Source organism: Oncorhynchus masou, chromosome 15 (assembly GCF_036934945.1).
Source record: "Oncorhynchus masou masou isolate Uvic2021 chromosome 15, UVic_Omas_1.1, whole genome shotgun sequence".
Taxonomy (NCBI): domain Eukaryota; kingdom Metazoa; phylum Chordata; class Actinopteri; order Salmoniformes; family Salmonidae; genus Oncorhynchus; species Oncorhynchus masou.
The window spans coordinates 32,363,107-32,379,402 of NC_088226.1; the positions used below are offsets into that span (position 1 = coordinate 32,363,107).

Sequence of the window (16,296 nt, forward strand, 5' to 3'; positions counted from 1 at the left end):
TCTCTCTCTCTCTACCTATATCTCTCTCTCTCTCTCTCTCTCTCTCTACCTACCTTTATCTCTCTCTCTCTCTCTCTACCTACCTTTATCTCTCTCTCTCTCTCTCTACCTCACACTTTCTCTCTCTCTACCTCACTCTCTCTCTCCTTCTCTCAGACTTCCTAAAGAAGAAGACAGTTGAAGTGCAGGCCTTCCTCAAAGCAGTCCACCTCTACAGACAGGAGAAGGGCAGCTATGACTCCTGGAAAATGCTGATTGGCAGTGACGTCAGGGTAGGTTACTGGGTCTGCTTCTATGCTTAAAACACTCACATCAGCAGATACTGATTCCCTTGACACTCTTTCTCTCTCTACCCCCCCCCCCATCCCCTGTTAGTTGATGGCAGTATAATTGGGCAATTGTGTGGTCACGGAGCATTTGTGATACCAGGAAGTTAAGTTAGAGGTGCAGGAAACAACCCCTATTACTGCAAGGAGGCCGCCACTGTCCTACTGCACTCGCACACCTCCGCATTCACTTATTTGTGTGTGTGTGTCTGTTCTCACACCTCTCTCATCAATGTTTTCAACGCCAAGTGTAGAGATGTTGCTCCCAGAGAGTTTTGCTCTGTAGTTTCACCATGTGTTTGCAGTATTACTCACCTGCATGTTTTTCTGGGGTAAATCAATCTGCACGTTGTCATATGATTTGGATGTTTGATATGCATGGTTTGTAAGATTTGTACAAATACATTGTATGTTTGTGTTTGTGTGTGTACAGGTACTGGCCAACCTGGTTATGGAGGAGCTGTTGCCCTCTTTGGAGAAGGACATGCTGCCTCATCTAAAAGCCAGGAAGACAGAGAGGAAGAGAGTGTGGTTCGCTGTGAGTCACGCTACCAATACTAAAGTATGATGATAATGATGCGTGTGTTTGTTTCCTTAAACCCTAACCCCTCTCTATTCTGCACCACAGACCGTAGAAGCAGCCTATATCCTGGTGCAGGAGTGTCTATTTGAGGGTATGTCTGCTCTGAAGGAGGAGTGTAGGAAGGCAGCTCACCAGCAGGAGGTGCTGATACGCTCTGATATGGACCAGATCCTCAACTCCAGAACCTACCTGGAGGGAAAACTACGAGGTACCGACTAACCCTTGAGAGAGAATCAATCCAAAATCTGCCCCCATACTATACTTGTATACGGTTAGTGGTTAATTTAGAAATTAGCAAGAGAGTTAGGGCTATGCAGCTCTCAGTCACTACAAGACAAACAGGCTGTACAAATGCAACCCGTTACTTGTAATTTGTCACATGATGCTGTTTTACATGAATAGATCCATATGAGCGTGAACATGGCAGGTTAACTGCATGTATTTGTGTGTGTGTGTGTGTGTGTGTGTGTGTGTGTGTGTGTGTGTGTGTGTATATAACTATTGTCGTGTCTTTGGCTATGCCGGATTAAGTGATATGACATGCTATTCTATCAAATAATTTCTCCATAGTTAATATTACCTGTAAATGTAAATGTAAATAACTAGAGAGTCGGGCACCACAAAATAATATTTATAAAGCTGTTATCTTCTGAATAAACTCTTACAGACCTAGTAATATTTCACCTCAATAGCAGTCAATATTAATCGTCATCTTAATTCAGTCTCATCTGAAAGTTGTACATTCTTGGTTAACTGCACGAACCCTGGCTCACAAGTTGAATCAGCAATACAAAATTGGGTTTAATTATTTATTTACTAAATACCTAACTAATCACACAGAATTACACATAATGACATCATACCTTGATTACAAATTACGTCATAAAGGAAAACGTCCCAAGCGTGCGGAACAGATATGACAGCTTGTTACACAAAAGAAAAGGGGCTGAGTTTGAGTGAAAGAGCGGGAAGACTGAGGAACAAAGGGAAGAAGCTGTGCTATCGTAAATATAGTATCTTATGTATTCTAAATGACCGCCCATTTGGAAAAGGAAAATGCAATAAATATTTATTCTGAGCTGCGCTTCGGTAGGTTAGTGGTAGATGGAAGGCCGTGTTGCCCAACCAAGTCCTTTGAAGAATGTCTCTGGTTGTCAATTGGATACGTTGTAGTAACGTCGTTGGGTGATAGATGGAATACTCTGTCTGTTCCTTCCTAACCCTCGTTTGCATCTGCTGGTGCTAACTCAACGGCTAGGAGGTATCAATTCTGTAGTGAATAAGAGTTCAAAGTTCATACCATTCGCAACCAAAGCTCACGCTGATTTTGGCTTCGTTCTGTAGTTATTATCAGAACCATTCTGACATAGGACCGTCGTCCTCACGTCCTCGGAACAGGAGGTTATATTGTCGTCGAGGGCTTATATAGGAAGGGAGAGGAGGGCGTGTTTGAAAGGTTTTATAACCCATGTCCCTTCACAGGGGCGGGCCTCTGATTGAGCAGAGCCCTATCTTATGAAAACCCAAATCTCACATTTTAGAAGCTAAAATCACATTTTATCCCATCACAAATAATTTCATATTCAAACACTTAAATTGAACAACAATTCCATGTGAATCTGATAACTCTGAGTAGACTTTCCACTGTAGAGTTTGTCATCTTATCATTGATGAGAATGTCTCAGATGACAACTGAACTGACATCATATTCATTAAGTATCACCGCATATGTTCCATTGGTCGGATTACCAGAATATAGTTCATTTCCCCCCACCTTCTGATGTTCCCAGAATCTCTATGTTCACCAATGGTTTTGCAAATGTAACATCAGTAGGGTAGAGAGCGGAAAAAAGGGGAAAGAGGTATTTATGACTGTCATAAACCTACCCCCCCACGCCAACGTCATGACACTATACTTGTGGGAAACACAAAATTGGACTAACTGTGGACATTTTGTTAGTCCCCACAAGGTCAAATGCTATTTCTAGAGGGTATAAGGTCAAGGTTAGAATTAGTGTTAGGGTTAGCATTAGGTTTAGGGTTAGGGATAGGAGCTAGGGTTAGTTTTAGGATTAGGAGCTAGGGTTAGGTTTAGGGTTAACGTTAGGTTTTCGGATTAAGGTTAGGGGTTAGGGAAAATAGGATTTTGAATGGGACTGAATTGTGTGTCCGTGCAAAGGTTAGTTATACAAGACTGTGTGCTTGCGTTTGCGTACGTGTGAGATTGTGTGTGTCTGATTTTAGGGGGCTGGGTAGACCTGTTGGAGATCCAGCAGGGCTTAGGTCAGGGTGTGGTATTGGGCGTTGGTGTACATTGTTCTTTTGTTCTGTTCAGTGTTGTTGACACTGATACCTAGCTAACTCCCTGGGAGAGTGAATGTCTCTGTGGGGGACAGTAAATACCACCCAGCAGATTTGATGACTGTACACTAGACTTTATACAATATTCGTGCCCAGGCAGTTTACACACAAGCCCAATACCCTCCGTTCAATGAGTTACAATTATCCATTTTAGTCAGCAGCACTTAAGATAGATAACTTGTTTTATATTGATTAAATGCTGTTTTTATTGCATTAATGGAACAGGAGCACTATAGATTAAATCAAGAGAGAGCATAAACTATGATTCAATGTACAGTACTGTATCTTGTTCTATTGACCAAGCCCTAGCTTGTGGTCTGATGCATGAATCTACGAATGTATCTGTCCTCCTGTAGCAGGTTTATCAGAGCAGCTAATGAATGTATCTGTCCTCCTGTAGTCAGTTTATCAGAGCAGCTAATGAATGTATCTGTCCTCCTGTAGCAGGTTTATCAGAGCAGCTAATGAATGTATCTGTCCTCCTGTAGTCAGTTTATCAGAGCAGCTAATGAATGTATCTGTCCTCCTGTAGCAGGTTTATCAGAGCAGCTAATGAATGTATCTGTCCTCCTGTAGTCAGTTTATCAGAGCAGCTAATGAATGTATCTGTCCTCCTGTAGCAGGTTTATCAGAGCAGCTAATGAATGTATCTGTCCTCCTGTAGCAGGTTTATCAGAGCAGCTAATGAATGTATCTGTCCTCCTGTAGTCAGTTTATCAGAGCAGCTAATGAATGTATCTGTCCTATTGTAGCTAGTGTATTGGAGTCAGCAGAGAAGTTCTGTTCGGAGAGCGTGCAGCCCTACCTGGCCTCCGTACTGGAGGAGCTGATGGGACCAATCAGCTCAGGGTTCCAGGAAGCACGGCTCCTGAGTGACAGCCAGATGGACCAACTGTGTCAGGACTTCCAGGAGGGCGGGGTTACCAATGAACTCAAGCAGGTGCAAACTTCCTCTCCTCGTCTTCTCATAAACAGTCGTGTGAGCTATCATTTACTCAAACTATTGACCCCCACTTTGTTGATCCCGCTTGGTCTTTCTTCACACCTTTTCCCTCTCTCCCTCACCCCTTTTTCCTCTTTCTCATCTATTCCCTTTTTATCAAACTCCATCACCCGACCTCCCTTTCTGTTGCTTCCTTTTTCATCACCCTCTCTCTCCTTCCTCTCATCCCCCCTCTTCATCTCTGCCTCTCTCCAGGCCCTAGCTAAACTGAGTAGGCCCAATCTGTTGAGTTGTTACCAGAGGATCAACTCTCTCCACGACCAGCTGCACGACCTGCAGGAACGCTTTGGGTTCTCCAACATCAGCAGCCTGGTCCACAGCACCCAGATAGACCTACAGCAGGTAAACATTACACACACACTAAATGACTAACTAAGATTTCCCACACTTTAATACTCATCAGACAGTCTCAGTTGTTGTGAATCCGACAGACAGTGTTGACCTGTTGATGGTGATGAAAAATAATAGCTACAGAACCAGTCAAAGGTTTGGACACACCAACTAATTCAAGGGTTGTTATACATTTTTACTATTTTCTGCATTGTAGAATAATAGTGAAGACATCAAAACTGTGAAATATGAAATAAACACATATGGAATCATGTAGTTACCAAAAAAAAGTGTTAAACAAATCAAAATATATTTTATATTTGAGAGATTCTTCAAAGTAGCCACCCTTTGCCTTGATGACAGATTTGCACACTCTTAACATTCTCTCAACCAGCTTCATGAGGTACATACATACCCCAACCAGAAGCCATGGATTACAGGCAACATCCGCACTGAGCTAAAGGCTAGAGCTGCCACTTTCAAGGAGCAGGACTCTAACCCGGAAGATTATAAGAAATCCTGCTATGCCCTCCGACGAACCATCAAGCAGGCAATACGTCAATATAGGACTAAGATCGAATGGTACTGGACCGTCTCTGACGCTCGTCGGATGTGGCAGGGTTTGCAAACCATTACAGACTACAAAGGGAAGCATAGCCGGGAGCTGCCCAGTGACATGAGTCTACCAGACGAGCTAAACTGATTCTATGTTCACTTCAAGGCAAATAACACTGAAACATGCATGAGAGCACCAGCTGTTCCCGGAAGACTGCGATCACGCTCTCCGCAGCCGATGTGAGTAAGACCTTTAAACAGGTCAACATTCACAGGGCCGCAGGACCAGGCGAATTACCAGGACGTGTACTGCGAGCATGCACTGACCAACTGCGAGCATGCGCTGTGCCCAAGAACACTAAGGTAACCTGTGCCCCCATCCCCAGAATGTGCCCCCATTCTTATCGACGCGGCTGCAGTGGAGCATGTTGAGAGCTACGAGTTCCTTGGTGTCCACATCACCAACAAGCTAACATGGTCCAAGCGCACCAAGACAGTCGTAAAGAGGGCACGACAAAACATATTCCCCCTAAGGAGACTGAAAAGATTTGGCATGGGTCCTCAGAACCTCAAAAGGTTCTACAGCTGCACCATCGAGAGCATGCTGACTGGCTGCATCACTGCCTGGTATGGCAACTGCTCTGCCTCCGACCGCAAGGCACTACAGAGGGTAGTGCGAACGGCCCAGTACATCACTGGGGCTAAGCTTCCTGCCATCCAGGACCTCTATACCAGGTGGTGTCAGAGGAAGGCCCTAAAAATTGGCAAAGACTCCAGCCACCCTAGTCATAGACTGTTCCCTCTGCTACCGCATGGCAAGCGGTACCGGTCGAGGTCCAAGAGGCTACTAAACAGCTTCTAGCCTCAAGCCATAAGACTCCTGAACATCTAATCAAATGGCTACCCAGTCTATTTGCATTGCCCCACCCACTTTTACACCACTGCTACTCTCTGTTGTTATCATCTCTGCATTATTCGCTTTAATAATTCTACCTACAGTTGAAGTCGAAAGTTTACCTACACCTTAGCCAAATACATTTAAACTCAGTTTTTCACAATTCCTGACATTTAATCCCAGTAAATATTCCCTGTTTTAGGTCAGTTAGGATCACCACTTTATTTTAAGAATGTGAAACGTCAGAGTAATTGTAGAGAGACTGATTTATTTCAGCTTTTATTTCTTTCATCACATTCCCAGTGGAACGTTTCGGATTGCCTTCCATAAGCTTCCCACAATAAATTGGATGAATTTTGGCCCATTCTTCCTGACAGAGCTGGTGTAACCAAGTCAGGTTTGTAGGACTCCTTGCTCACACACACTTTTTCAGTTCTGCCCACAAATTATCTATGGAATTGAGGTCAGGGCTTTGTGATGGCCACTCCAATACCTTGACTTTGTTGTCCTTAAGCCATTTTGCCACAACTTTGGAAGTATGCTTGGGGTCGTTGTCCATTTGGAAGACCCATTTGTGACCAAGCTTTAATTTGATGTCTTGAGATGTTGCTTCAATATATCTATATAATTTTCCTTCGTCATGAAGCCATCTATTTTGTGAAGTGCACCAGTCCCTCCTGCAGCAAAGCACCCCCACAACAGGATGCTGCCACCCCGTGCTTCATGGTTGGGATGGTGTTCTTCGGCTTGCAAGTCTCCCCCTTTTTCTTCCAGACACAACGATGGTCGTTATGACCAAACAGTTCTATTTTTGTTTCATCAGACCAGAGTACATTTCTCCAAAAAGTACAATATTTGTCCCCATGTGCAGTTGCAAACTGTAGTCTGGCTTTTTTATGGCGGTTTTGGAGCAGTAGCTTCTTCCTTGCTGAGCAGCCTTTCAGGTTATGTCTATATAGGACTTGTTTTACTGTGGATATAGATACTTTAGTACCTTTTTCCTCCAGCATCTTCACAAGGTCTCTTGCTGTTGTTCTGGGATTGATTTGCACTTTTCTCACCAAAGTACGTTCATCTCTACGAGACAGAATGCATCTCCTTCCTGAGCGGTATGACAGCTGCGTGGTCCCAAGCTGCTTATGATTGCGTACTATTGTTTGTACAGATGAACGTGGTACCTTCAGGTGTTTGGAAATTGCTCCCAAGGTTGAACCAGACTTGTGGAGGTCTTGGCTGATTTCTTTTGATGTTCGCATGATGTTAAGCAAAGAGGCACTGAATTTGAAGGTAGGCCTTGAAATACATTCACAGGTACACCTCCAAATGACTCACATTATGTAAATTAGCCAATCAGAAGCTTCTAAAGCAAGACATCATTTTCGGGAATTTTCCAAGCTGTTTAAAGGCACAGCCAACTTAGTGTATGTGAAATTTTGACCCACTGGAATTGAAATACATTGAATAATAAGTGAAATAATCTGTCTGTAAACAATTGTTGGAGAAAGTATTTGTGTCATGCACAAAGTAGATGTCCAAACCAACTTGCAACTTGCCAAAACTATAGTTTTCTTTTCAAATTTTCACCTAAAATGACATACCCAATTTAAACTGCCTGTAGCTCAGGGCCTGAAGCAAGGATATGCGTATTTCTGGTACCATTTGAAAGGAAACACTTTGAACTTTGTGGAAATGTGAAAGGAATGTAGGAGAATATAGAAATAATAGATCTGGTAAAAGATAATACAAAGAAAATACCAACTATTCTTTAAAAAATGTTGTATCATCTTTGAAATGCAAGGGAAATGCCATAATGTATTATTCCAGCCCAGGTGCAATTTAGTTTTGTCCACTAGATGGCAGCAGTGTACGTGCAAAGTTTTAGACTGGTCCAATGAACCATTGCATTTCTGTTAAAATGCTTTATCAAGACTTCTCAAATGTGCCTAATATGTTTATTAATAACTTTTCATGTTCAGAATTATGCACTCTCCTCAAACAATAGCATGGTATTCTTTCACTGTAATAGCTACTGTAAATTGGATAGTGTAGTTAGATTAACACGAATGTAAGCTTTCTGCCAACATCAGTTATGTCTATGTCCTGGGAAATGTTCTTGTTTCTTACAACCTCATGCTAATCGTATTAGCCTACATTAGCTCAACTGTCCCGTGGAAGCGACACCGAACAATGAAGAAGATAACAAGACATTTGTGGAGATGTTGAAAAACGTGTTTTAATGACTCCAACCTAAGTGTATGTAAACATTTTTTTTTTAAGTGGCTGTCCCGGCCAAGTCTCTCATCGAAGGCATTGAGTTCCTCCAATGTAAGCATTGGCAGTGTAGGTTCTGTACGTACATATTACCTCAACTAACCGGTGCCCTCGCACATTTTGATTCTGTACCAGTACCCCCCCTGTATATAGTCTCACTATTGTTATTTTACTGCTGCTCTTTATTTACCTGTTACTTTTATTTCTTATTCTTGTCCATATTTTTTTTCACTGCATTGTTGGTTAGGGGCTCGTAAGTAAGCGTTTCACTGTAAGGTCGACACCTGTTGTATTTGGCGCATTTATTCAGCACTGAGGGGTGGCAGGTAGCCAAGTGTTTAGAGTGTTGGGCCAGTAACCGAAAGGTTGCTTGATCAAATCCCAGAACTGACAAGGTAAAACTCTGTCGTTCTACCCCTGAACAAGGCAGGTAACCCACTGTTCCTAGGCCGTCATTGTATGTAAGAATTTGTTCTTAACTGACTTGCCTAGTTAAATTTTAAATGTTTTTTTTAATTTATTAAATGTGACGAATAAAATTGGATAATTTCATAGTTTTTATGTTTTCACTACGTTATACAATGTAAAAATAAAGAAAAACTGAGTAGATGGGTCCAAACTTTTGACTAGTACTGTATGCACAGTGTGTCATTGATTGACGAGCTCCCGGTTAATTCCTCCATGTCCTGTGTTCAGCTGGTGGAGAATGCAGCGTACACATTTCATCTGCTGCTCTACAAGGACATAGAGGACAACCCAGGCAACGCGTGCTCTGCCATGGAGAAGTCCAGGCACAGGGTCCTCAAGGTACGCTGCTTATTCATTATTACACATCTGTGTATAAAGTACAGTTACTTCACAGGCATACAGAGGAATTCACTGAGAGAAGCACTGATCAAAATGAATGTTTATATGCTGATTAAACTCTGTGTTGCAGCAATATGACTATGACAGCAGTACGGTGAGGAAAAGGATCTTTCGTGAGGCCTTGGTGGGGATCACTCTCCCTCACATCAAGAAGACCCTGGCCCCCACTTACAAAACAGTGAGTCAATAAACACACACTTTACCCTTTAACCGAACACTAGAACAAATACACATAACCTGGCCCCCACCTTGTAGCAACTTACAATATAAAAACTGCCAATTATGTAATAACAGTTAATTTTAATTTATTTTTTAAATTTTACCTTTATTTTACTAGGCAAGTCAGTTAAGAACAAATTCTTATTTTCAATGACGGCCTAGGAACAGTGGATTAACTGCCTGTTCAGGGGCAGAACGACAGATTTTGTACCTTGTCAGCTCGGGGATTTGAACTTGCAACCTTTCGGTTACTAGTCCAATGCTCTAACCACTAGGCTACCCTGCCGCCTAATGTAGTAAAGTTTGCATTTATAATGTAATAAATGTTTATAATGTAATAGATTGCCAATAATGTAATAAATATGCTCAATGCGTAATGTAATAGTTTTTCACATAATTTAATAATTACATTATTATGATTACATTCTGCGTTGATTATAAAGTGGTTAAAAAAAAGGTGATCAATAGTGTAATAACTCACGTCAACCCCCTTAAGGCAGTGGTCACCAAACCTTTCTGAGCCAAGATCACTCGGGCCGGGATCTACCGCTCAGAATTGGTTAAAAACTATTAAAAACAGTTCTGTAGCAATGAGGTTTGTGCAGTAGGCCATAGTCCCAATACATTATGACTGCATATTGGCTAAGCTTGAATTGCCCTGGCAATGTTGTTCTTCTCAGACCATTTCAAAAAATATATTTAAACTTCAGGTATACGATCACACTGGTAATAGATCATAGTTTGTTGTATTAGTTGTGAGACACAGTTGCGTGATCATAAATGGAAGTATATCATTTGCTTTCGTTATTTTACTGGAGTGACGGTGCCTGCATCTGATGGTCAGTCTCCGCGGAGGGAAAGCATCAGAGGGCCGCCTCTGCTTCGAACACACCGACTGTGTCATTGCGTTTTGGTACACCAGAAGTACATTCATTTCCAATGGAAACGCTGCGTTTGCCATGCAGCCTTTCGTTGCAGAGCCAGTTGCAGTGCGTTCGATGTCATGCATACGTTCGATTTATCGAACATATGCATCAAATTGTATGCGTAGACTTGACAGAAAGTAGCAACATGTGAATGTTGAATTTTTGTTGCACACCTATACAGTCCAAAAGAAATGGGGGTTACATAATAAAAACAGTTTGATTGCATAATTTCTTTACCTATTTTATTCATTTATTTGCCAAGTAGCATACATATTATTTATTCGATGACATCAAAAAATGTATTGTGAGAGCCTAATTCTGGAGCGAAATGCAATAACAAATAGCCAAGACAGCAGAGAGTAGTCTCTTTCAACAATGAGACAAACGTTGAGGAAGTGGTCTTGATTGCGCTGTTGGGCCGGGACCAGCCCCGTGGAAGCGCAGGTCTATGTGGGTCCAGAGATGGTTGAAGTTCTGAAAGCAAAGTTCCACCATCTCATCCAAGAGCTTCGACTATTTGGAGATGAATTTTGAAGTTACATTCGTCTGGACCGAAGCCAGTTCGATCATCTGCTCCAGATGGTTGGAGCCTGGATCGCCCAGATGGACCCCAACTACCGGGAGTCCATCGGCCCAGTTGAAAGCCTGGCGATTTGTCTCCGGTAAGCTCAATTCTAGTGATTTTTTTTTTGTCTTTGATAACATAATTGATTGATATTAGATATATTTTATGTGCAACCTAGCTAGCTAAAGGGCTGTCTAGTTAATAGCCCCTATGTGACATCAGATGTACTTTTACAGAATGTTCATTAGGACTAACTTCTTTTGGTTTAAAATTATTTTTTAATGATGCAATGTTACCAAATGAAAAGAAAGTTGGGGTGCCTTCTGCCTTGATGAAGGCAGGCTAGTCTTCTCTAGGACCCCTTGTTGTTCAAGACATTTACAGTCATTTATGACATTCTTATTGGAATCACATACACTCTTCGAAAAAGGGGTTCCTATAAAGTGTCCTTCTGCTTTCCCCATAGGATAACCTTTTCTGGTTCCAGGTAGAACCCTCTGGGGAAAAGTTTATACATGGAACTGAATTGGGTTCTACCTGGAACCAAAAAGGGTACTACTGTACCTGGAACCAAAAAGGGTTCCTCAAAGGGTTCTCCTATGGGGACAGCCAGAAAACCCTTTTAAGTTCTAGATAGCACCTTTTTTTCTAAGAGTAGAGTTGGCCTGGGCTACAGTTTATTGATAGTCATAGACTGCCTTGAAACAGTACAATTCATTGTTAATGAGGGTTGATGATATAATTGACAATATAATTAGTAGAGCATAATAAACTGTAATGAGGTAGGTACACTACTGGTCAAAATGTTTAAAACACCTGATTCAGTTAGGTAAAGGAAGCAAACTAGCAATGTCGAAACTGACTACCTGTGCTGTGTCTCCTTATTAATACATATTTATTTATTATTTTTTATTTTACCTTTATTTAACCAGGTAGGCAAGTTGAGAACAAGTTCTCATTTACAATTGCGACCTGGCCAAGATAAAGCAAAGCAGTTCGACACATACAACGACATAGAGTTACACATGGAGTAAAAGAAACATACAGTCAATAATACAGTATAAACAAGTCTATATACGATGTGAGCAAATGAGGTGAGATAAGGGAGGTAAAGGCAAAAAAAAGGCCATGGTGGCAAAGTAAATACAATATAGCAAGTAAAACACTGGAATGGTAGATTTGCAGTGGAAGAATTATATTATTTTGCAGTGGGCTAAATTATATGTGGGCTATGTACAGGTGCAGTAATCTGTGAGCTGCTCTGACAGTTGGTGCTTAAAGCTAGTGAGGGAGATAAGTGTTTCCAGTTTCAGAGATTTTTGTATTTCGTTCCAGTCATTGGCAGCAGAGAACTGGAAGGAGAGGCAGCCAAAGAAAGAATTGTTTTTGGGGGTGACTAGAGAGATATACCTGCTGGAGCGTGTGCTACAGGTGGGAGATGCTATGGTGACCAGCGAGCTGAGATAAGGGGGGACTTTACCTAGCAGGGTCTTGTAGATGACATGGAGCCAGTGGGTTTGGCGACAAGTATGAAGCGAGGGCCAGCCAACGAGAGCGTACAGGTCGCAATGGTGGGTAGTATATGGGGCTTTGGTGACAAAACGGATTGCACTATGATAGACTGCATCCAATTTGTTGAGTAGGGTATTGGAGGCTATTTTGTAAATGACATCGCCAAAGTCGAGGATTGGTAGGATGGTCAGTTTTACAACGGTATGTTTGGCAGCATGAGTGAAGGATGCTTTGTTGCGAAATAGGAAGCCAATTCTAGATTTAACTTTGGACTGGAGATATTTGATATGGGTCTGGAAGGAGAGTTTACAGTCTAACCAGACACCTAAGTATTTGTAGTTGTCCACGTATTCTAAATCAGAGCCGTCCAGAGTAGTGATGTTGGACAAGCGGGTAGGAGCGGGTAGCGATCGGTTGAAGAGCATGCATTTAGTTTTACTTGTATTTAAGAGCAATTGGAGGCCACGGAAGGAGAGTTGTATTGCATTGAAGCTTGCCTGGAGGATTGTTAACACAGTGTCCAAAGAAGGGCCAGAAGTATACAGAATGGTGTAATCTGTGTAGAGGTGGATCAGAGACTCACCAGCAGCAAGAGTGACATCATTGATGAGAAGAGAGTCGGTCCATGAATTGAACCCTGTGGCACCCCAATAGAGACTGCCAGAGGTCCGGACAGCAGACCCTCCGATTTGACACACTGAAATCTATCAGAGAAATAGTTGGTGATTCAGGTCGAGGCAATCATTTGAGAGACCAAGGCTGTCGAGTCTGCCGATGAAGATGTGGTGATTGACAGAGTCGAAAGCCTTGGCCAGATCACTGAATACGGCTGCACAGTAATGTTTCTTATCGATGGCGTTTAAGATATCGTTTAGGACCTTGAGCGTGGCTGAGGTGCACCCATGACCAGCTCTGAAACCAGATTGCATAGCAGAGAAGGTATGGTGAGATTCGAAATGGTCGGTAATCTGTTTGTTGACTTGGCTTTTGAAGACCTTAGAAAGGCAGGGTAGGATAGATATAGGTCTGTAGCAGTTTGGGTCAAGAGTGTCCCCCCCCTTTGAAGTGGGGGATGACCGCAGTTGCTTTCCAATCTTTGGGAATCTCAGACGACACGAAAGAGCGGTTGAACAGGCTAGTAATAGGGGTGGCAACAATTTCGGCAGATAATTTTAGAAAGAAAGGGTCCAGATTGTCTAGCCCGGCTGATTTGTAGGGGTCCAGATATACAGTACCAATCAAAAGTTTGAGCACACCTACTCATTCAAGGTTTATTTTTTATTTGTACTATGTTCTACATTGTAGAATAATAGTGAAGACATCAGAAGTATGAAATAAGACATATGGAATCATGTAGTAACCAAAAAGTGTTAAATCAAAATATATTTTATTTGAGATTCTTTCAAAGTAGCCACCCTAATGCGTTTGGGCCAATCAGTTGTGTTGTGACAAAGTAGGGTTGGTATACAGAAGATAGCCCTATTTGGTAAAAAACCAAGTCCATATTATGGCAAGAACAGCTCAAATAAGCGAAGAGAAACAGCAGTCCATCATTACTTTAAGACTTGAACGTCAGTCAATATGGAACATTTCAAGAACTTTGAAGGTTTCTTCAAGTGCAGTTACAAAAACCATCAAGCGCTGTGATGAAATTGGCTCTCATGAGGACTGCCAAAGGAATGGAAGACCCAGAGTTACCTCTGCTGCAGAGGATAAGTTCATTAGAGTTACCAGCCTCAGAAATGGTCAATTAACTGCCCCTCAGATTGCAGCCAAAATAAATGCTTCACAGAGTTCAAGTAACAGACATATTTCAACATCAACTGTTCAGAGGAGACTGTGTGAATCATGCCTTCATTGTTGAAAATGATGCAAGTAACCACTACTAAAGATACCAATAATAAGAAGAGACTTGCTTGGGCCAAGAAACACGAGCAATGGACATTAGACCGGTGGAAATTTGTCCTTTGGTCCGTAGTCCAAATTGTAGATTTTTGGTCCCAACCGCCGTGTCTTTGTGAGACACTGTATGGGTGAACGGATGATCTCTGCATGTGTTTTTTCCCACCGTGAAGCATGGAGGAGGAGGTGTGATGGTGTGGGGGTGCTTTGCTGGTGACACTGTCTGTGATTTATTTAGAATTCAAGACATACTTAACCAGCATGGCTACCACAGAATTCTGCAACGATACACGCCATCCCATCTGGTTTGTGCTTAGTGGGACTATCATTTGTTTTTCAACAGGACCAGGCTGTGTACTTTTACATAGAATTAGAGTAATGGAGTGCTGCATCAGATGACCTTGCCTCCACAATCCCCCGACCTCAACCAAATTGAGATGGTTTGGGATGAGTCGGACTGCAGACGGAAGGAAAAGCAGCCAACAAGTGCTCAGCATATGTGTGAACTCCTCCAAGACTGTTGGAAAAGCTTCCAGGTGAAGCTGATTGAGAGAATACCAAATACCAGTGTGCAAAGCTGTCATCAAGGCAAAGGGTGGCTATTTGAAGAATCTAAAATATATTAATTTGTTTAACACTTTTTTGGTTACTACATGATTCCATATGTGTTATTTTACAGTTTTAATGTATTCACTATTATTCTACAATGTAGAAAATATATTTTTTTAAACAAGGAATGACTAGGGGGTCTAAAACGTTTTACCGGTATTGTATATGAGTAGATAGAATATGTGGGTGGACTTTCAAGTTCGTCACAATATTGATAATTGTTTTGAATTTTATTTCACATTCATGGAGACCAACTGTCTGGTTGGTGAATACATGCCTGTCCCCAAGGAGGAAGACTGGAGGGCCATCGCTGGAGTTCCTGGAGAGGTTGAATTTTCCCAACTGTCTTGGCTCCATTGACGGGAAACATGTAGTAATCCAGGATCCACTGTGCTCGGGTTCCCAATTCTACAACTACAAAGGTACATATTCAGTTGTACTCTTGGCTGTTGTAGATGCCATCTACTGTTTCCGTGGCGTTGATGTTGGTACTTACGGCAAGGGAAGTGATAGCGGGACCCTCCGGGCCTTCAGCCAGGATGGAACCCTGGAGACTCCACCACCTGCATCACTCTCTAGGGCTGAAGACCTGGGACCCGTTCCCCACTTCTTTGTCGGCGATGAGGCCTTCTCTTGAGAACCAACCTCATGGATGCCAGCTGCCATTGCCAAAGCCTGTAAGGATCTTTAACAAACAACTATCCAGGGTAAGGTTATATGTTAAATGCGCCTTTGGGATTCTTGACGGCCTGGTGGAGAATGTATTGGAGAGTGCTTGGTCTCAGCCCCTCAAATGTCGATGCCTGCGTGAAGGCCACGTGTTCTCCACAACTACCTGCGGAGATCATTCCAGGAGCCGCTGCGGTTAGAGATGGGCACGCCAAATGGTCACCTACCTGATGTCACCAATAACGCCCCCAGACAGGCACTCCAGGTGAGGGAGAAGCTGACCACCTACTTCTCATCGCCAGCAGGTGAAGTCCCATGGCAGTATGCCGTGGCGTGAAACAGCTTTTTTTTAAGAGCCGCCCCCTAACACCAAGGTTATTTTAAGAAGCATCCACCGTTGTCCATGAAATAAATAAATAATTCCCAGATTATTTTATGTCTCATTGTCTCTCTTCATTTGGAAGTTATATTTAAGTAAAATTTGGGAGTGAAGACCACACATTAACCCCTTCCCTCTCCCATTAACATCAGTATTATACACACCTGGCATGGTACATCAGGTGAGCAGGAGCTCTAATTAAGGTTATACGACATACAGTTAGTATGATAACAATGGACACTAGGTAACCTAGGGACAATACAAATAGTAAAGTTTACCACCATCTTCACTGGTCTGACAAAATGAAGGTTAGAAAGAGAGTGT

The 16,296-nt window shown here is 42.3% G+C and overlaps 1 protein-coding gene across 1 annotated transcript in view; it reads left to right on the forward strand.

The window, feature by feature from the left end:
* The window catches only part of LOC135556152 (protein Niban 1-like), a 48,721-nt gene that overhangs the window by 23,719 nt on the left and 8,706 nt on the right, over positions 1-16,296 (forward strand). The window contains exons 6-12 of the mRNA XM_064989115.1: positions 157-272; positions 760-864; positions 955-1,117; positions 4,023-4,210; positions 4,469-4,615; positions 9,021-9,131; positions 9,262-9,369. Of these exons, the coding sequence (XP_064845187.1) occupies positions 157-272; positions 760-864; positions 955-1,117; positions 4,023-4,210; positions 4,469-4,615; positions 9,021-9,131; positions 9,262-9,369 (938 nt within the window). The remainder of the gene's footprint in view (positions 1-156; positions 273-759; positions 865-954; positions 1,118-4,022; positions 4,211-4,468; positions 4,616-9,020; positions 9,132-9,261; positions 9,370-16,296) is intronic.